The sequence below is a fragment of the Haliotis asinina genome, chromosome 6, assembly GCF_037392515.1.
Source record: "Haliotis asinina isolate JCU_RB_2024 chromosome 6, JCU_Hal_asi_v2, whole genome shotgun sequence".
In the NCBI taxonomy this organism is placed as follows: domain Eukaryota; kingdom Metazoa; phylum Mollusca; class Gastropoda; order Lepetellida; family Haliotidae; genus Haliotis; species Haliotis asinina.
Window position 1 is genome coordinate 6191297 of NC_090285.1, and position 22131 is coordinate 6213427.

A 22131-nucleotide genomic window follows, 5' to 3' on the forward strand; every position below is an offset into this window, starting at 1 on the left:
TGTGACACTGATTTGTCAAGAGGAGGACCGAGAAGGGAGGTGAAGGTGTCTGTGCTCTGACCCTGGGTTGTCTTCTAAAACCATCATCCTACATGATCGCTCATTGCCAGATCCAATTTTACAATTATCATCCATGAGACAAATTACAGAAAGCCTGACTCACTATCTGTATGGCCAAGACTGACATCAAACCAAAAGCAGTTTGCAATGAAGATACCACAATCTCTCAACATAAATATGATAAATCAACTGATATCATTTGATTGTAAACAATGTGAAATATAATTTTGAGATTTTCCCAAACTCTTGCAGCATGTACACAAAGTACCCGACTTGGTGTTGATGCTGCGTGGGGTCAGGGAAGAGGGTGAGTCAGACGCTACGGTCTGTGTTACCACTGATTGTCGACAGCATACACTACCATCACTCCATGCACAATCTTGATACAATCCAGACCCTTCCACATTTCCGGACTGCATTTATCTCAATTTTTAATTTGTGATTCAATATATCATAACTTTTTTGTTCCAAATGCTTTGAAAATGATGAACAACAACGAGCCCTATTCCTCGTCTTCTCTGCTTGAAACTAAATGTTTATGACAGAGATTAATGCAGTGTGTTTCGAATGGAGGCACGACATGTTTTGGTCTGGGGAGGATGACTGCACGTTGGTATTGCAACAGGAGCAACGATCTGCATCAGTCTCATGCAGGCTAACCGTTGCCGAAGCCTTCAATAAAACAAGTCATTTAGGCCAGGATTTAATGCATTCTGTGACTTGGAGCATTAGGCTTGTGTCAAGTTCGATTAAATTTTCAGACTATAAAACTCATACACAGCATGCTCCATGCAAGCATTTTGGGGACAGAGAGGATGGTAGAAGGATAACAAGGGGATGAAGTATTGGGTATATATCCCTGCATCTCATAGACTTTAAGTCATCTTTTCAATCCTTCTCTCTGTTACATATGGCCATGAGAAGCAGGACCAACAGACATAAAATGAACACTTATATTACCAGCAAATAACTGTAATATTTCCCCTCAGACACACTTTCATTCCAACCCCTTCTTGCAGATCATCTATCACAGAGAAAATAAAACAAACATATCATCTACCTCTGCATTCTTGTCACTACCCAAAAAACGACCCTATATGTCACTGTCAATTTTACCTCGCTTAAATATTCCTACATAAATACAGCCCTCGGAATGTTCTCATGCTGAATGCATTACCTGAATATAATCAGCCCTGCTTGTACACTCCCAACTAGTACAACTTATCATAACTGCTATAAATCTCCCATTTTCAACTTCATCTTATCAAGCAAATCTCCATATGGTGCTGTGAAAACTGTTAAAAGAAATAGGTAATAAATACCTCCCTGAATCAGAGTTTTTGTTGTATTCAAAAAACTTTCAATACGTTTATGGCAAATGTAATCAACATACAGCAGTAGTAATGTCAGTACAGAAAACTGTCACAGAAAAACAGACAACCGCATTCAGATATTGTTTCTTCCATTCTCCATGAGACATTAAATTGAGTTTCATGTCCTCAACTTCTGCTGCCTGTATCTAACAGGCAGCTGTAATATCTCCTGCAGAGTGAAGCTCTATTACACAACATGGCCACTGATTACAATCTTCATTAATGTTCAATGCCATAATTATTCTGGTAATATCAGCATTAAACATTTTTGTTATAGTCTCAGCACTTTGAATGTTAATTCTTCTAAAAAAACTATACTTCCATAAAATTAATATAAATATATAATGTCCCATTCATCCCAACTGTGCACTGATCACAATCATGTTAAATATCCAAAACAGTAATTATTCTCTTAAAATTAAACAGAAGTATTTGGGTAATATTTCTAGCACTATGTATATTTCTCCTATAAACTAACATACAGTTTGCTTCATTTTCTACACATCGTCTCACAATTTCTCACAGTAACTATAAACTTCATTTGTGTTGAACATGTTACATGCCATAATTATTCAGTTTTTGATATTTTTAAAAAATTTATTTAATCCAAAAACTGTCTGCAATATTTTTACATTTGAAAATTATTTCTCATCACAAATAATGTCCCTGTTACAATAATGATTATCTCAACAACTTAAATATTTTTATCACGATAATATCAATTTGAAATAGTTTAACAAATGTTCTGCTGTTTGTATGCATGATACACATTTCAAAATACAAAATGCAGCCATGAAATTAAGATTCACTGGAACATGTTAAAGGACAGTTAGGTAACTTTTGTAGAGTATATGTATTGAACTGAACTAACAGATACGATGATGACAAAATTCAACTATCATCAACAAAGCATCGAATCACACAGGCAAGTGGATCCAAATATTGATTTTTGTAAATAATTCCATTCAGTTTTCTTGTGAAAAGTAATTCACTCATTTTAATGTTTTCGAGTTCATTGAGTGAAGAAAGATCTAAAATTGAGAAGAAATTCAAAATTTTTCACGGGAAAATGTTGCTATGATGTAGTGTAATGATAAGCAGATCTCGTTGGTCTGACAGCATAATGTATGACTGAATAATCTTTCTGTAGGTTTCCCCATGGAGGGAAAACAATTTCAAATAAACTTAACCCACTGCTGTTTCGTAAGTCTGGAAGTATTGGACCAAAATGACAAAGCTTTATTGCTTAGGAATTCAAAATTTATTTTTTAAATTAGTTTTTGAGATAAAGTGCTTTTTTGAAGATTTTTAAGTTTGCACTGATGACATTACAGGAAGTGAGAATATGCCTGGCCAGGTTTCAGTTGATCTTGAGGCAGCGGTATAGCAACAGCATCAAGGGTTAGGACTTAACAAATCATAATATTTAATATATTCCTAAAATACAAGGCAATGTTCTATTTTCTTGAATAATGAGGGTAACACATTCTTAATGTTTGTTGTAATTATTCATTGAAGTGGTCTGACAGAATCTGTTGAAAACACAATTTAGAACTGCTCTTTACTAACCCATAAGAGGCAAAAAGCAGGATGGGGATGTCTGCCTCACTGACTTGGATTACATGGATGTAATGGCAAATAATTGATGTTCATGATGTCAATCACTGGATTATATGGTACATTGTAATTGCTGCATTAAAAGAGGAACAATCAACTCACACAATGTACATTTCTATCTGGTGTAAGAGTAACTTGCATCTGTCCACCTACATCTGGTCTGAAAACATCCAGTAGTAATGACATGTTCCTCTACTCACAGACTGTGGCATTGGCATAACTGACAGAGAGTCTAACTGAGAGCTGGAAGTCAGTGGTTTGATCCCCAGACCCAACCTACAAAAACTGTGAACAGTCAGTACCTTCCTGTCCAGCACTTAACTCTGAATGAGCGAGTGAATTTGGTTTGATGCCACTTGTAGTAATATTCCAGCAATAACTCGGACGGGACACCAGAAATGGGTTTCACACATAGGACCCATGTGAGGAATTAACCCAAGATCTTTGTTGGGACAAACAATCACTCTAACCACTATGCTACCCACTGCCCCACTTAACCTTCAGGGGATAAGGGATGGCAAGGAGACAAGCAGAGACTACCTTAGTGTCAATATATGTGTCCGAGTTGGGTTTCCATGTTACACTGCATTATGGTATCTCTGTGAGCTATCACCATAAAACCTACATCAGTCCGAATGGGTACATGAAAAACACACACTCATGCTGTCATGAATGCATGTCACCATGTCATGAAAATGACGTTAAACCCTCACTGCATCTCACCTGCTTTTCATGTGCAGCATGTCCCTCTTACTCCACAACAACCAAGCAAACATGTACATGCAGGATACATTCATGCTCTAGTGGGCAGAGACTGTATAACACACTGCACAATGCACTGCAGCAAGCACACCAGCTGAAACAAACCCAGCCAAGTGTGTAATGCATATTAGCATTTTGGTGTTGTTTAACAGAAACAGGCATAAACGTCACAAAGCGTATGTCACATTGTTCCACTTGGTAGCCAGCTCTGCCACTTTACAGCAGATCACATGGAAATGGGATGCTCACACCATTAACGTAACAGTTTTTAATGTAGTAATTCATGTCGTAAACTGGGGATATTTGTTGCCTTGAAAGTCCTTTGTTCTGATGACAACACATTTTTATCTATGCCCACAGTGCTATGTGTGTGTGCTAATGGTGACCTCACATCTCTGGTGGCGAAAACATTACCAGTAGGCTTAGACCAGTTCCAATTTATTTTCTTATAATAAATTGCCTTTCCAAACAGTTTTAAATTTAAAAGTAATTTGAAAATATCAGTTTTTGCATTATTTAACTTTTATGTTTTAATAACTTTTAACTTCAGATTTTTTTCTCATTCAATGTTACATAAATACTGAAAATATTTCCTTTTACTTTGCCTCTTGTTTGACAGAGCAATCTAGAATATTTGTTAAAATACCCAAACTAGCCTTGCCTAATCATTTTTATATCAGATATCATTGTTCTGCTTACCAAATTCCTTAAGCACCCAAGTGCATCCATGCACTGTCCATAACAATACACCTGAGATCTGTGTTAGTTTCAGCTTCAGCAATAACAGTTCATTGACAGTTGTAATGACCAGTTTTGATGAATATTTTAAAACTTTATATAATAGCTAAACCAACAAACTGTCTGCATACTTATTATTTCAAGTAAGGTTATAAGATAATGATCATTTTCTCAGAAAATTGTTTGCCATGGAGGGGAGAACACCAGAGTCTGATAGAACTGTACACCAGCAAAGTGAAACCGTGTGTATATAAATATATGAAACTATGGTATATCACAAAAGATGGACGTAACCGTAGAAACATTATCCTGCACATCACTCAGTGTCGTCTATCACAGGCAGGTAATGTGACGCTCAGTTACATCCCACTTATAAAACATGATTGACTTTTTACACACAAGTAAATTCCTATCTTGGAAAAACCAGCCAGTCTGGCACATAACCATCTCCATCAGAATACCAACTGTCTATCAATACAAGATGGCATTTGACTCACTGCTCCCACAAATCATTTGGTCACTACAAATATGGCTTTAGGTCATAGGCTTAAAGATATGTTCCCAAAATAGTGCAAGCGCTGAATGTTTATCTGGCTCTGTTCGCTGCACATCGGTAGCAAATCATAGGCAGATTCAGCAATAACACATCCCATGGTATAGTCCCGGCTGCTAGACTTATCATGTGCACATGAACACTCTCAGCTCATACACAGATATGAGAAACCAAAGCTAGATGTTGGGTTACCAAATGTAAATGTTAGAGAATCATATACAGGTAACTGGGTGTGGCTGGAGGTGTGGCAGGTACAGGGAAGGCACTGCAGAATATGTTCAACATGTGCTTCATGTGATAATGGGTGTTAGTTCAACCCTGGGGGTGTGTTACTGGGGTTGGACAGGGTATAGTACCATGGTGTAGTACTCAATGGATAGGGTATGGATACAGGGTGGTTGGGGTATCAGTTGGGTGCAGTGCCACTAAGGACTGTCTTTGGTACTGAATGTTACCTGGGTAACTTGGCTATACAGGCAGGGTGGTTGGGTGTTGACTGGGTGTTGGAATGCTAAGGACTGGGTTTGGTACTGGATGGTTCATGGGTAACTAGGCTATACAGGCAGGGTGATTGGGTGTTGACTGGGTGTTGGAACGCTAAGGACTGGGTTTGGTACTGGATGGTTCATGGGTAACTAGGCTATACAGGCAGGGTGATTGGGTGTTGACTGGGTGTTGGAACGCTAAGGACTGGGTTTGGTACTGGATGGTTCATGGGTAACTAGGCTATACAGGCAGGGTGATTGGGTGTTGACTGGGTGTTGGAACGCTAAGGACTGGGTTTGGTACTGGATGGTTCATGGGTGGGTAGAGTATACAGGCAGGGTGATTGGGTGTTGACTGGGTGTTGGAACGCTAAGGACTGGGTTTGGTACTGGATGGTTCATGGGTAACTAGGCTATACAGGCAGGGTGATTGGGTGTTGACTGGGTGTTGGAACGCTAAGGACTGGGCTTGGTACTGGATGGTTCATGGGTAACTAGGCTATACAGGCAGGGTGATTGGGTGTTGACTGGGTGTTGGAACGCTAAGGACTGGGTTTGGTACTGGATGGTTCATGGGTAACTAGGCTATACAGGCAGGGTGATTGGGTGTTGACTGGGTGTTGGAACGCTAAGGACTGGGTTTGGTACTGGATGGTTCATGGGTAACTAGGCTATACAGGCAGGGTGATTGGGTGTTGACTCGGTGTTGGAACGCTAAGGACTGGGTTTGGTCCTGGATGGTTCATGGGTAACTAGGCTATACAGGCAGGGTGATTGGGTGTTGACTGGGTGTTGGAACGCTAAGGACTGGGTTTGGTACTGGATGGTTCATGGGTAACTAGGCTATACAGGCAGGGTGATTGGGTGTTGACTGGGTGTTGGAACGCTAAGGACTGGGTTTGGTACTGGATGGTTCATGGGTAACTAGGCTATACAGGCAGGGTGATTGGGTGTTGACTGGGTGTTGGAACGCTAAGGACTGGGTTTGGTCCTGAATGGTTCATAGGTGGGTAGGGTATAGGGACAGGGTGGTTGGGGGGTCGATAGGGTGGTATACCGCTAAGGAAAGGCTTTTGTACTAAATGATACCAGGGTGGGAAGGACTTAGAGGCAGGGTGGTTGGGTGTAGATAGGGTGTTGTACTGCTAAGGACAGAGTTTGGTACTGAGTGGCACCTAGGTGGGCAGGGTATAGAGCAGGGTGGATGGGGTGTCGATAGGGTGTTGAACCTCTCAGGACAGAGTTTGGTACTGGGTGGTACCTGTGTGGGTAGGCCATAGAGGCAGGGTGGTTGGGTGTAGATAGGGTGTTGTACCTCTAAGGATTTGGTACTGGGTGGTACTGGTGTCGGACTGGAATGGATGAAAGTGGTACCAGTGTTTGGACTGGAATGGATGGAAGTGGTACCAGTGTTGGACTGGAATGGATGGAAGTGGTACCAGTGTTGGACTGGAATGGATGGAAGTGGTACCAGTGTTGCACTGGAATGGAAGGAAGTGGTACCAGTGTTGCACTGGAAGTGGTGCCAGTGTTGCACTGGAAGTGGTACCAGTGTTAGACTGGAATGGATGGAAGTGGTGCCAGTGTTGGACTGGAATGGATGGAAGTGGTGCCAGTGTTGGACTGGAATGGATGGAAGTGGTACCAGTGTTAGACTGGAATGGATGGAAGTGGTGCCAACGTAGATGAAATGGAAGTAAATGGTACCATCAGTGTTTTGATTTTGTGAGTGTATTTTAACATCTCCTCAGCAGTCTGTAAATCGATGAGTCCAGACAATCCAGTGATTGCCATCACAAGTCCATTAAATCTACACGGATGGAATAAGATGACATGATGCATCAACCAACTAAACAGACCTGTCAGTCAAAGCTTAGGACAATTTTATCCCCGATCTTCACTGGTAGTGGTACCAGTGTGGACGTGACAAGGCTACTTGGACAGGCTGCCAAATCTGATGGCTAAATAATCAACATATTTTACCTTTGCTACACCTGACGTCCCTCTTGTGTGTCTATAACCAACACATACACTTATTCTCCAAGCATACTATGTAGTTACAGTAATACTCAACCTCGTAACCATGGAAGGCGAGGGGAGCTTCTGCTGGAATCATGTGGCAAGACATATTACCCCAATCACAAAGTGATCAATAATATTAAGAAACATGTTAATAAAATACATAAAATTATATTCCATGATCTGCCAACATAAAAACATATACTACTCATTATGACATTTTTTTTTCTTTTCATGAGGAATAAATATAATGATCACATAACGTTAAGAGTATAGTTACAAATATGACACATCTGATTTACCCTTTCAAAAACTGAGTAGTATATTTGGCATGACTGAAACATATAGAAAAACATGCTTAAAAAAACGTACACCCATCCTGCACCAATTAGATCAAACACAGATGTTGAAAACACATGCATCAAATGTTAAACAAACAAAAATAACAAATGAAGGATAAAGTGCTAAGAGTGACAAAAACAGTGACTAGTAATTCCAATGAAACAAACATACATCTAAATATGTAAATACTGTATCTTTATAGTGACAGGCATTTCTAACACACAGGTCCAATACTATTAGTACAAGTGTTATATGAAAGGGGTAAGGAAGTGTTAATAAGTTTGCAAAATATAAAAAAGGTTAAAGTGTAGTAAAAAAACTGATATGATTTATAGGGCTGCTGTTCATTATAAAGGTGGGAAAGGAGAGAATCTGGGACAAATCATTTAATCCACAATTTCACACATTTTCAACAATATTTTGGTCTACATTATATATTGGGCACAGGCACTCACTTTAGTTTCCCACTGATGCAATAAAAGACTTATTATCCATTATGACTTGCCTGAAATTGATAGTTGAAACTTTGAGGTGACCACCTTCCAAAAAGAGAACACTGGCCATACATGGAACATAAACAATTGTTCCATACATCAAAACATTGAGATAAATCATATGAGAGTTTCCCTGAGGACTGATAGTCAGTACTATTGAAAAGGAAATACATTATTTATTTTTTTACAGAAGTGTGGTGTGAAAGAGTGCCTTAACGGTAAATGAAAGTACAACATATGTAAACTAGCTCACTTGACTCACACAGAAATACGCGTTTGGGAACTTTATGTGTACAACATGTAGAAACCCAAAGGAAGGCTATTGTATGGTGCCATCTTGCATATGATTCCCTGTTGTGTTTACACCTTCATTTATACTGCTTGACAGGTATTCTCAAATTCATGACAGCAGTCATTGTTCAGTAAATGGTGAATAGATGTCATAACTCATCACAAGAAATTGGTTGTGCACATTTGGCCCCAGTACTGACAAAAACAACCATGCCAAATTTCTATATTTTAAGAAGGTGGCTAGCATTTGTAAGAGTTGCTGTCATGTTAAGATACAATGTAATGTTTCATCGTCACAGGCTACTTTGTTTTACAGAAGATGACGAAAGTGTGTAACACTAAAAAACCGAATAGCAGTCAAAAATCATAGTTCAATAAAAGATCCCAATAACCCACAAAATTGTTGTTTCTTGTCAGTTTTCAGAATAGAGTGAATGAGTGAGTGAGGTATTGAGGATGGTTTTATGCCACTTTTAGCAATATTTCAGCAATATCACGACAGGGGACATGAGCTTCACACACTGTACCAATCTAGAGAATGGAACCCAGGTCTTTGACGTGACAAGCAGACGCTTTAACTTCTAGGTTACCCTACTGCCCCAAGTCAGTCTGTGAATAAGCAAGTGTCTCCAAGTAATATTCCAAGACTATCATTCGAAACGTTATAAATATAAAATTTGCAAACAGGCAATGTAAGAAAGTCAACTGAACATGAGTATTACTGCTTATTGCCACTCTCAAGCATCAAAATATCTTTTCTGAAAGTTTTGCTTGTGTAGGGGTGATGGGACTATTAAATCTTAATTACAATACATGTGAAACCCCCCGAAAGTATTCATCGCAAGGTGTGTTGCTCATAGAGGAGATTTGTTGGATAACTGAATCTTACAAACCCACAAACTCTGGTTCATCTTATCAGAAGAATAAACAAACTGTTGGCAATTGTAACATCTTATATAGATAGGCAATCAACATAACACTGGTAAGCATCTCTTGAAAGCATCAGTTTTGTCAACGAAGCCAAACATTCATGAAAAGTCAATTTTGATTTGTCATACTGTTCCCCTAAAATGCATGACTACAAATTTTTAAACATTTATCATTGCATGATGTATTAATAAGCTGCAGTAATCTTGGAATGATTTTATTTTTATTAATGATTATGTCACACTTGTACTTTGCGAAACATTGTTGGCAGTTATTTTTGTGTGTGCCAATCATTTCCAAATATTTGAACATTCACAATACCTGGATTTCCGTTCCAATAGAATAGCTATAAAGGCGCCACAATACGCCGACAGAAAAGAGGAGTTGATGAAATAAAAACCGCCCAAGATTTTCCTGGAGAGTCAAAAGAAACAAAATAAGTTTTCTATTACAAAGAGAGGTGAAAAATATGTGAAACAACATTCCTAAATTGAAGTGACAACAAACCAACTGCATGAACACAAATCTGTATCATCTCCACTGATCATTAGGACCAAACAATATTATATGGAATGTTTGTATTACACAACGGCAAGTTGGTTTGTCATCAGAAGCCACATCACACAAGCATCAGGAACAGAACACACAGGGGGGGCACACCAAGAGAAGCAGAACCCACTGTACTACCGTGTTGTCCATGAAATTTGGTACTTCTGACATACCTCCACCCAAATAATTGAAAAATGTTAATCAAATCATTATCATTCCAATATCTACTTTCAATCAGATTCTGATGGATCCAGAGCGAGACACGGTCAGTGAACTGTGCCACCAATGAGCTGCCCCCTGTTTGTAGTGGCCTGTGTTCTGCTAACACAGACACTACCTGGCTACAGGATGTAATGATGGAATGAGGGTATGATACCTGTCTTTTCTTTCTATCAGTAACGACAATGTGCACGCAGGTATTCCACAAATAAATGCATTGCAGAAATAGTAACAGCCAGCTAATTTCCTGAAACAAATAATTTCATTTCAGCAGATCGTTATTTACAAATTGATAGCATGCTCTTCAAGTTTGGAGACAGAAAATAACTTTCTGGTCACTTTGAATATCTGAACAGGATTCAGTTTCAATCAATTCGAAAAGTGTGCTGTGTTTTAATGAATGAATATAAATGAACAGACTCCTGGATTGTTCAAAACTGAACTGTAAGATTGCAAGCTTGCTATTTATGCCAAATGAAGTCAGTGGACAATCAAGTTAGGTTGACCTCTGAAGATGATGTTCATTTAATTACAACATTAGTTTAACATGCCCAAAATACTTTTACAAAAAGTAAAGAAATGGTAGGAGGTTTCCAGAAGAGCATGTAAACAACTTGCGACCTTCTGTAAACAAAATCTGGGTTCTGCAGCTCACCTGTCTTTAAATTTCTGAGTGGGAAGATATACACTGCTGGGTAAAAGCTATTACAATGTGTCAACAACAAGCCTCTTACAGCAAGAATTGTCACATCTTATGACAAGCATACTGGTAGTCGTATCTTACAACAAGTATAGTCACCTCTTCAACTAGCAATGGTGTATTTTAGGACAACCATGGGCTGCTAACCCTGATCGTTGTGGGTCACGTCATTTGTGAGACCATTCAGAACCTTGGTGTAACTGGTGAAGAAACTTCACAACACACAAACATGCCCTGACACTAGCTCACACAAACCTAGACCTCTGTGAGCCATTAATGGAATATTGATTTATTCATACTTCTTGCTTTCAAAATCTCAAGAAATCTACATAAATTTTAAAGCGATTTTTGGATTCTTGATTTGCATTCAGAAGATGAACACAGGGAATTTTCTGGATTTTATCTTCTTGTTATTCTTTGATACAAAGTTTCAATGGCTTGTTCTGGACCCATCATCAGGCAAAACTGATTCAGAAAATTCTCCATGTATAGCAATTTTTGGTCAATTATCAATTTAGTTGCTCCATTATTCTGAAATCTGGCAAGTCTTAGAAAAGAAAAATTCAAGCATTATTCATCCTCTGCATAAATATAAAAGTAAAAATGTCTCTTAACACTGTAGCTCACCTTTTTATATAAATATCTTAACATTTGAAATAAATATCAGACCATGTAAACTTTAAAAAGACAGTAGTCATGAAAAAACACATGTCAACACAAAATGTGAAAAATGTATTCAAACTCAACAGCCCTTGTTATTCAGTAAATACTTCTCGAATACAAAATTTTAAAAATGATACAACAATGGTACATATAATACATAAGGAACCATCAGTATGGCTGCCATTGTTTTGGAATCTAAAATCTTTCTTAAAATCATATCTGCTGGAATTAACCCTGTAAAGTTTTAGACCATTTAATGACATGTGACTCAACAGATGATGAATGGCATGGCTTTGTAAGGCCCACATTGACCCATGTATAATACTGTGAAAGAAGACTGCATGTATTGGTAGATATAGGGTTCAACAGCTGCCAGTCTGGCACATAATATATTAGACTGATGTGAGCAAATTACTGCCAAGAGAACTTGAAAACCATCTGCAAGTAGTAGTTCTTCCAGATGCAAAATGCTATTCATTGAAAGCAGGTCATCATGACTTGTATGACCTGAACGTAACACTGTCATCACAAGTCATACAAATTGTCAGATTATCTAACCACTATGTACATAAAGCAGCAATGCAATCGAAATAGCACATATATACAAATGACCTTCATTGTGCCACTGACCATTACAGGAAGTCCTTGACTTTAAAAACTGCTCTCAGTATGACCTTCAGTAGACACTTTTTGAGTAATTTAAACTAACTTTTTACCAGGCATATGATTTGACCCTGGCAACTTCGACGTGACGCATGCTTATCACTCATTGTCATAATTTTACAAGCTACCTCGGCAACATATATGGTCAAGTTAACCATTTACTCTTCAAGTCTTTGACAGTAGAGGTAAAAAAGAACTGCAAAAAAATGAAGATTCACAAATCAGCTGAGGTCAAATTCTGACAAAGAACATCCATGTGTCCCTACTTACATGGGGTGAGTGAGTGTGTTTTGGGCTAGACATGTGTCCATGTGCAGCATCAAACCCCAGTCTACTGCATGATAAGCGAATGCTTTAACCCCACTCAACCACTCCATTACTTTGATACCTGATAATGACATGCAACGGACACAACACAAGCTCTGCTAGTCCTAAGTCCAGAAGAGCTATTGTACAAATACAAGGAGTAAATAATGTCCTGTCGAATTGAAAAATAGGGCTGCCTTGCTATTATTGAAACCTTGCTTTCTGAGTGATTCAAGTGTGAAGATGCACATACATACAAAGAACAACACTTCTCGACAATAGCTTGTTGTCCAAATATCTGGACTTCTAACATATATATCTAGAGGCCTGTCAAGTGCTGATCTAGCACTGTCAAGGTGTATATGTTATACCTATAACATGCATACCTAGTTGTCTACAAGGGTCTGTGTTTACCAAGGGCCTACAGTCTGCATATTTAGTGACAAAGTGTGTCTATCTGAATCATACAGTGTGTGTATGCAGTGGGCTACAGTGTATGTTAGTTGGATACAGTGTGTATATCTAGTGCAAACACTATGCATATCTAGTATTTACAGTGTGTATGTCTAGTATCCTACACTACACATATCTAGTGCTTTTACTGTGCATATCTAGTGCTTGCACTATGCATATCTAGTGTTTATACTGAGCATATCTACTAGCTTACACTTGCTATCCATATCTAGTGCTTATACTGTGCATGTCTACTAGCCTACACTCACTATGCATATCTACTAGCCTACACAGTGTATCTGTACTGGAATACCTCGTCAGTATCTAGTGGACTACAGGTTACATATCTCATCACCTACAATGTTTATACATGTCCTTAAGGCCCAGAATGTCAGTGGCATATCATAGGTCTATCACTTCAGTTGATGATGAATAACATGTGAGATATACTGTGACACTAACCAGTTGGCTCTGTGTGTTTTGCATATAAAAGCCATGATAGTCATGAAATTGGAAAACATATTTCTTATTTCCCTCTTAAAATGTTCTGCTTTATTAAACGACTTAACTACAAATAGTCATGCAATGTTCAATACACTAGAAAACTAGATGAATTTATTGGGCAGGAATAACGTGTATGATGGCAGCCTCGGCAGCATAAAACCCAAAGTGATGACTCTCCTACCTCCACAAACATAAGAACGTTAAGAACAATGTTCCATTGACAGTAAGGAAGATGCTGGACTGCAAGGTCTCAGGAAGAAGCTTCTTCAGAAAGTATGACTTGCCCCTCCTCCGAAGTATGGCAGCCAACTACAAACAAAAATTGACATGGTATTGATAAGCACAGACAAGTTCCTTTGTAGAATCAATATAGTATTGATAAATTAAGACAAGCTTCCTTTGTAAAATTGACATGACACTGACACAGAAAGACAAGTTTCCTTTGTAAAATTGACATGATACTGACAAAGATAGACAAGTTTCCTTTGTAAAATTGACATGACACTGACAAAGATAGACAAGTTTCCTCTGTAAAATCAATATGGTACTGACAAAGTTAGACAAGTTTCCTCTGGAAAACTGACATGATACTGACAAAGATAGACAAGTTTCCTTTGTAAAATTGACATGGTATTGATAAATATAGACAGGTTTCCTTTGTAGAATCAATATAGTATTGATAAATTTAGACAAGTTCCCTTTGTAAAATTGACATGGTATTGATAAAGATAGACAAGTTTCCTTTGTAAAATCAATATGGTATTGATAAATTAAGACAAGCTTCCTTTGTAAAATTGACATGACACTGACAAAGATAGACAAGTTTCCTTTGTAAAATTGACATAGTATTGATAATGATAGACAAGTTTCCTTTGTAAAATTGACATGACACTGACAAAGATAGACAAGTTTCCTCTGTAAAACTGACATGATACTGACAAAGATAGACACGTTTCCTTTGTAAAATGGACATAGCATTGATAAAGATAGACAAGTTTCCTCTGTAAAATCAATATGGTATTGATAAAGTTAGACAAGCTTCCTTTGTAAAATTGACATAGTATTGATAAATATAGACAAGTTTCCTTTGTAAAATTGACATGACACTGACAAAGTTAGACAAGTTTCTTTTGTAAAATTGACAAGATACTGACAAAGATAGACAGGTTTCCTTTGTAAAATTGACATGGCACTGATAAAGATAGACAAATTGACATGGTACTGATAAAGATAGACAAATTTCCTTTGTAAAATTGACATGGTACCTATGAAACAACTGACATGGTACCAATAAGAAAATGACATGTTATCTTTGTAAAAACATGGTACCTATGTTTGTTTGTAGTTAGACTCAGCACTCACCATCTTACAGCTATATTGAACAGCAAAAGAAACTTGTGAAAAATGAATCCATGTGTATGGCTTCTATTTGAAAACTTGACTAAAAAAAGCAGTTGCATTTCTTTTGCTGCTCAGTATATTTTGCTGCTGTCTGTAAATACCGAAGTCTGGACAAAACAACCCAATGATCAACAGCATGAACATTGATCTATGCCCCTGAGCACCCCATGATGTTAGTCACCGCATACGACAAGCATTGGTTACTGAAGCACAATTCTTAATTGGATCTTCATGAGTCTGGTACCCATGTAAAATTTGACCAAGTACATATGCAAAGGTTAATACTGTACCAATGTAGAAACATACTTGGTACCTATGTAGAAAGTCTTATGAACTTATATCTCTATGTTTTGTGCACATCTACAGGTGGATCTGTCACATTCTGACCAGCAAAGACAACTGAACAAGGAACATCAAACAAACATGTCACACGCAAACACTACAAAATGACATGTAACACCTGTTAAGTAATCAAGTAAACCGAAAGAAATTTAACAAACATCCGGAACCGAAAATGGGATGCTACGTTATTCCTGATAGTTCTCTATTTGGTTACACAAAATGGCGTTATGACTATCAATAATTACATTGGCCTCCCGTTTTAAGTATTCCAGGATTTTGTTTCTGATTAAATGTTTCCGTAACAAGGAGACTCAGCTGTCACCAGTGGTAATTGTATTAATATGACAAACAGGTTACAAAAGAAGGCTTTAATTTCTTTACAATAAAATCAAACAAAAAGGTATCCCCATATATACAACTGACAAGATTGTGATACACTCATTCCAAACCACATTAAAATGCCCTCCTTGTGCTTCTCCACAGGGTGTCTGAAAGTAATGTAATAGTTGTCTTTTTCCAGTTTATACAGTGAAAAATACAGTCTTTAAACACATGTAGTCACCTTAGAGGAATACTTTTGTGTTTACACAAGCAGCTGCAATATACACAAAATTTCTATTTCCACAAAACAGAGCTGAATATTCACAAAACACCTTGACAGACAGCTGGCCCAGCAAAAAATGCTCCTCACCATAGAATGTTGATAGTCCTGATTTTGTAAATTCATGAATCAAATTTTTGTCAATGATAATGCAAAGTCAGTTACTTTAATAGTTTAAAGTTAACACACACTTTTGTTTCCATTCATTGTTATGTCACACAGGTACCATGCATTCTAGCACGATTGTGGGCATACATGTTAAATCTTCATCAATGTTTCTGACTGCTGGAATTACATACCAAAATATTTCATGCAGTTACAAACATGTTGCTTGGCTGTAATCATAGACCATGATATTTGAAGTTGTATGTTTCTCTCGAGGGTAATACCGTCTGATGTAGCTCTTTGTGTTACCCGAGCTGGTTGCCAATGTATGACACTGCTGCAAATAGGTTTACATCAGACTGTATTACCACAGTGAGAGGCATACAACGTATTTATCATACCGCCAAGTTAAATGTACAAAATATTATTTCATTTTAGCGCACCTGACTGTATGACACGTAAACACAAAAATGGCATCTGCCTTTCAACTGGATTATAAAATCCATTGAAACATATTCTGTCAAACTTAAAACTGCTATAAAAATGACTAATTATGTTTAAGTTGAAAGTGCAAACAATTCAATGTATAAAAGCTTAAAGGTCACATGCAACATAAAACACAACTTTACAGATTCTGACACCTTTCAGCATGCACCAAAACAAATCATCAAAAAAGACAATTCAACTTATAAATTTGAAAAAAATTGCGATGAAAAAAAGCCTGCAAAATCGGAGTTCAAACGATACACAAATTTTCCCCCAGCACTGGGGGAAAAGTGGTTTCAACAGTTGTGCTGCGCTGTGCCCATATGCATACGCAGTGAATAGGTTTGTGGAACTTGAAACAGTATGCCTGTCCGAAGTATGAGGTCATGAGCAGTAGAGTAATCTTGGTTGTGTACACAAACAAATAAATAATCTACTTGTAACCTAAAAAAACATGTTGATTGTGATAAACAGCCTGTGTAGCAGAGAAAATGCAATGTCTGGTTTATTGACACCTATATGTCTGCCTGCCTGTCTGCTAATGGCAATATGCAATGCACAACTTCAATCATTGACCACATTCAATTTGAAATTAACGCCTATTGGGCTTATACGCCATAAACAGTGAGACATCTAGGTGTATATTGGCAAATGAACCAGCCAATGAAAAGATTTTGTTACACTTTAGTGCACACTCAGCGGTTCTGACTGGGATCTGTATTGCGGATCCTTTATTTCGAGCATAGCTATAGTAGACCCAAGTACAAAATATTTCACTTTTGATTTGCAATTGTAGGCTTATAATTTTGTTTATTTGCTTTTTCATAATCAGCAATACATATTACATGTCATGAATAAGTGATAATTGTGTTTTAAGTATGTTGGATTTTTTGGTTGTATGTGACCCTTAAATAAAGCAGTGAAAGTCAAATCAAATGTGAATCCAATATCTACATGGTGAGCAAAAAAAACAGCTAAGTCAACAGTTTTCCAACTCTGGGCATGGTATGTGTCACATTATGATGTCATTGGATTGTTAGCAATACAGCTTCTTGAAGGAGATTTTACAGGTATCCGTGGCAAGGGTAATATTTTTCCAGTTGTCACTCTGTTCGGTGTGACCTTACCAAGGAGGGTGACAACTGGAAAAATGAAAGCCCCATTATCAAATGAAATTAAAGTATTTTACCTGAAGGTAACATAATATTTGATATGACTTTTAAACAAATGTCAGGGTTTTAAAAATAACATATTTGAAAGAAATTTCCTGCTTGTGAAGAAAAGAGTCCATCTTGGACGGTGGGTATCAGATATTTCTAACACTCAAAACTTCATACTTCAATGGTCTTGAAATCATCCTGTTAAGAAATTATTAAACAACATATATACCTTGAATTTACTGGTATCATGAAGAAAAAGGTTTTTGATGTGGTGCTTTGGATAATTGTTGGAGTCTGCCATTATCATTCAGTCCTGACATCACTACTGTTTCAGGTGTAGATTTCTGTGATCAGCTTACACTCAGTTAACCTAGTTTTTGTGACACAATTGTTTTCCTTCATTACTAATTTTTAGCACAGGCATTATAATGTCCTTGCTACAACCATCAAATCATAAACTGCACATTCAGCATTAATATACAGGTTAGTTCAAATGCAGTAAGATAACTCTAGTATATATATAAAAACACCAAGTTGAGGATTCTCATGTATTACAATGTAGGATATGAAATTTCATTTTATGAAGCATTCCTAGAGATATCAACCCTTAGTATTATTGGGACAAAATTAGCATTACATTTTACCACAAAAATTTCATATTAAATAAACAAATATATAGATAGTCTAAGAACTGGTTAATAACATTGAATTCACCTAAAAAAGTAGTAACAATGCACATATAGCTTGATAAAGAATAAAATGTCGTTGAAATTTATTCTGTAAGGTATGTATCTTAATTGATAACTTTTTTTAAAGTTTAATGTATTTTTTAAAAAACTCAATTTATTCTTACTGCTATCGTAATAATGTATTTTGTATTCTTGTTTTGTTTTTTTTAAGGAATACGATAAAATGGCATGTGGTTGCATCAATGCATCCCTTTTCATTTATGTATTTAACTATAACAATATTCTGAAAATCTGATCATGCAGTATTCTTTGAAACTGAATGTTTCATCAGTGTGTATATGTGCATGGCTTTGCCCAAGCATTATTCCAGAATATCAAGCGGGGAAACCAGAACATAGACTTGCATGAGTCTCTAAGGCTATTATTTTTAGTTAAATGATTATTTCTTGAAAATATGAATACAAAGAACAACTTGTTCCGACAACATGCTGTCATCCCTAGAGATTTGTGAAATCCAGATTTGCAATGAAATACTGTACTTTCCACTTGTCAAGATTTGCTTCTTGAAAGGACATAATTACTATATACCTGTGAGCTTAGCATTCAGTACAGCATTGGAGCAAGGTTAACCAGACATGGCCTTCACACACAATTCCCAAGTTGTGAAAGGAACCCAGTCCTTACATGTGACTAGGGACAGCTTTGACAACACTGCCCCTCATCAGCTAATGCAAAACCTCCTGCACATTTACTACAAATACCAATTCTTGTCAGCTCTCCAGTTACTTGTGCTTTTTCCTGACCTTACATGCATGTAATTCTTTTCTCTGCAAAGAGGAGTCAGCAAGATTTGGGAGACCTCAACACATGATATTTTCTTTTTCAGACTGAGCAACTTCACAATGATAGGAGGGAGGTGTGACTACAGAAATGGACGGTTCTGCTCTCCTTGTGATAGGAAACAGTAAACAGTTAAGACATAATTTCATTCAATGAAGTATCTTTAGAACATGGTAGGAATATGATAAAGCTTTTATATACTGTCACATGTGCTGACAAATGTTCAGACTGTAGTTGTAGTTAAACACTGTAATCTGCAGTATTCAAGCTATGTGACGGCAATCGAGTCTGGAACAGACAATCCAGTGAGCAAAAATTCTTATTAGGGGAATATCAATCAAGAAAGCATCAGTGAGGTGATATTGCACTAATTCATAGAGCCTGTTAGAGTAGTTTATCAAGTTTCTCAAGACATTTTCGCATATGTGGGATATCAGCTTTATTAGATGGTTTTATTACATTGCACTTTCTGCTGTATAAATAGCATTGCAGAATTACTTTTAACTATGTATTGATTACTTCGTTCTTTTTAGTTTTTACGGTTACAAAGTTGTCATTTCTGTAATCAGGGCATCAAAATCAGCAGATCTATTCATAATTTCTTCCAAAAACTCATGACATGTGTGCCATTTGGTGTGTGTCATGAATTAAGCATTTATCATTATCATGTCATTTAGATTTATAATAGTCAGTGAATGATTATTGTGAAAACATGGAGATTATCAGGATCCAGCTACATATGCTGCTTCAACAGCAAGAGGTCCCTGACGTATGTCTAACAATACATGTACATGATGTTTAAATACACATATATTTAACATGCAGTGCTTAGAAGAACCAAAAAATTCAATACCTCAATGATACACAGTTTTCCAATTATGCTGATTTAACCAATAACTAAAATACATATATTATATAAAAAATGTACACTATAATGATTCATTTTCCACCAAATGGCCTAAACTTGACAATTTAATATATGACAAATGCATATTACCTTTGGAGTGAAAGATGAAGTTAATTAATCTTAATACCAAGCAGTCACTAATAATTCATGGCATTTATCAGAGAAATAAAGATTTTCACAAACACGAAAAACAGCCATGGCAGGGCACATTTGAGCATTGATTTAAACTATTTTTTGGGGTAAAATCGAACGCATGTAATATGATGCTCTTCGGTGAATTAGGTAGATGCCCTATGTTTATATACTCTTCCATTAAAACAATAAAGTATTGGGTAAGATTGCATATGCCAGGCCTTAGGTTTCTGAAAAAATGTTATGATATGATGAAATTGTATGAAGAAAATGTGAAAAGAAATTGGGTGACTGATATTTGAGAGTTGCTGCACAAAAACTGGTTATGGTTATGTGCAGTGTGATCACAGTGTTCAGTTACATACAAATTTTATCATATCATCTATACAAAGAATGAAAGATATGCATTTTCAATCTTGGTCAGAATCACTACTTCTATCTACAAAATGTTTATACTATAATCAGTTTATAGTTTATACTATAAATGCCTTCTGTCTACTCATGTAAACTCTAAATGTACTAAAAGACTGCGGCCTTTTAAGTACTGAAATGAAGATTGATTGAAACTGTTTTTCACTTGTTCTTCCACATATTCTTTGTCTGTTGGGCCAGACGGTCGTTTTTCAAGTACCATCTTTCATAATTGTCTATTATTTTAAAAATAATCCACAAATGAACATTGAAGAGGAACACAATCACAGTTTGGCACCTGGCATAAAATGTATCTGTGATATGACATCTAGTAACAATGTCGTGCATGTATTTATTGCATGTGTGATAAATAATACAAACTTAATCAGAGGACAATTTGAGTGTGACACCAAATGATGTTTCTACATGGTGTTCAAAGTCCAAAACGAACATGCCTCCGATGCATGTCTTCTCTGATCATGGTCCGGCTGTTGATTCACGAATACACAGTCAGTGATGTACGTGCATATCAACATACACTGGGGGTGTATATCTAATCAATTGCAACAAACAACCATTTCTAAATCCAACGAACTATAAAACAGCTTTCCTGTTGTTAAGGAATGAAAACATTTGTCAAGTGAGTGCAGCGAGCTGTTTACGACTCGCTTTCGGAGCGTTTGTGACCCCTTTTTAGAACTCACCAAGTAAAGAGAGCCGTAGAGTTTAAAGGCCTCTTGAAACACGATTTTCGAAACATCCAAAGATGCCTGAACACAATACGGTGTCCAGGCATGTCCAATTTCATAACAAGTATTATGTACAACTATGGGTTTACTGAACAGCGCCATGTTGGTTCTCACGCAGTTTTCACCAATTATAGTACGGTAAATATTCACCTCGGGAAAAGTTTCCCTACTTCCGCTGTAAACAAATCCACGTGCTGCTTACGTCTCGAGGCATGTTGACATGAATCTGAATCGAGGCGGGCTCAAATAAGGAGAAGGTGAATCAATGTTGATTAAATTTCTCTGGAATATCCTTTTCTTGTGAAATGAGAGCTATCGATTTTTTAAACATATGGTTTGAAATGAAACGCAGTACATGCACATTGCTTCGTTACATCATTCTCTCGAGGATAAATAGACAAACATAGAAATATTAGAAGTAAGTACAATCGCAAATTCTGTATTATGTATGAACTTTTCAGACGTGGTAAACTCGTCAGTGAAAACGAAATTTATTGTCTTTATATTTCGCCCAATCACCTGTAATTGGGCTGCACTTTATACAATGTGCATTATGACAATAATAAACAAACAACTATGATTATTCACCA

At 37.0% G+C, this 22131-nt stretch overlaps 1 protein-coding gene across 1 annotated transcript in view; it reads right to left on the bottom strand.

Annotated features, from left to right (window-relative positions):
* The window catches only part of LOC137287490 (transmembrane protein 135-like), a 174349-nt gene extending 152691 nt beyond the window's left edge, over window positions 1-21658 (bottom strand). The window contains exons 1-3 of the mRNA XM_067819823.1: window positions 21497-21658; window positions 13900-14027; window positions 9983-10075 (exon numbers count right to left, since the gene is read on the bottom strand). Of these exons, the coding sequence (XP_067675924.1) occupies window positions 9983-10075; window positions 13900-14027; window positions 21497-21643 (368 nt within the window). The 5' untranslated portion in view covers window positions 21644-21658. The remainder of the gene's footprint in view (window positions 1-9982; window positions 10076-13899; window positions 14028-21496) is intronic.
* Window positions 21659-22131: the final 473 nt, after the last annotated feature.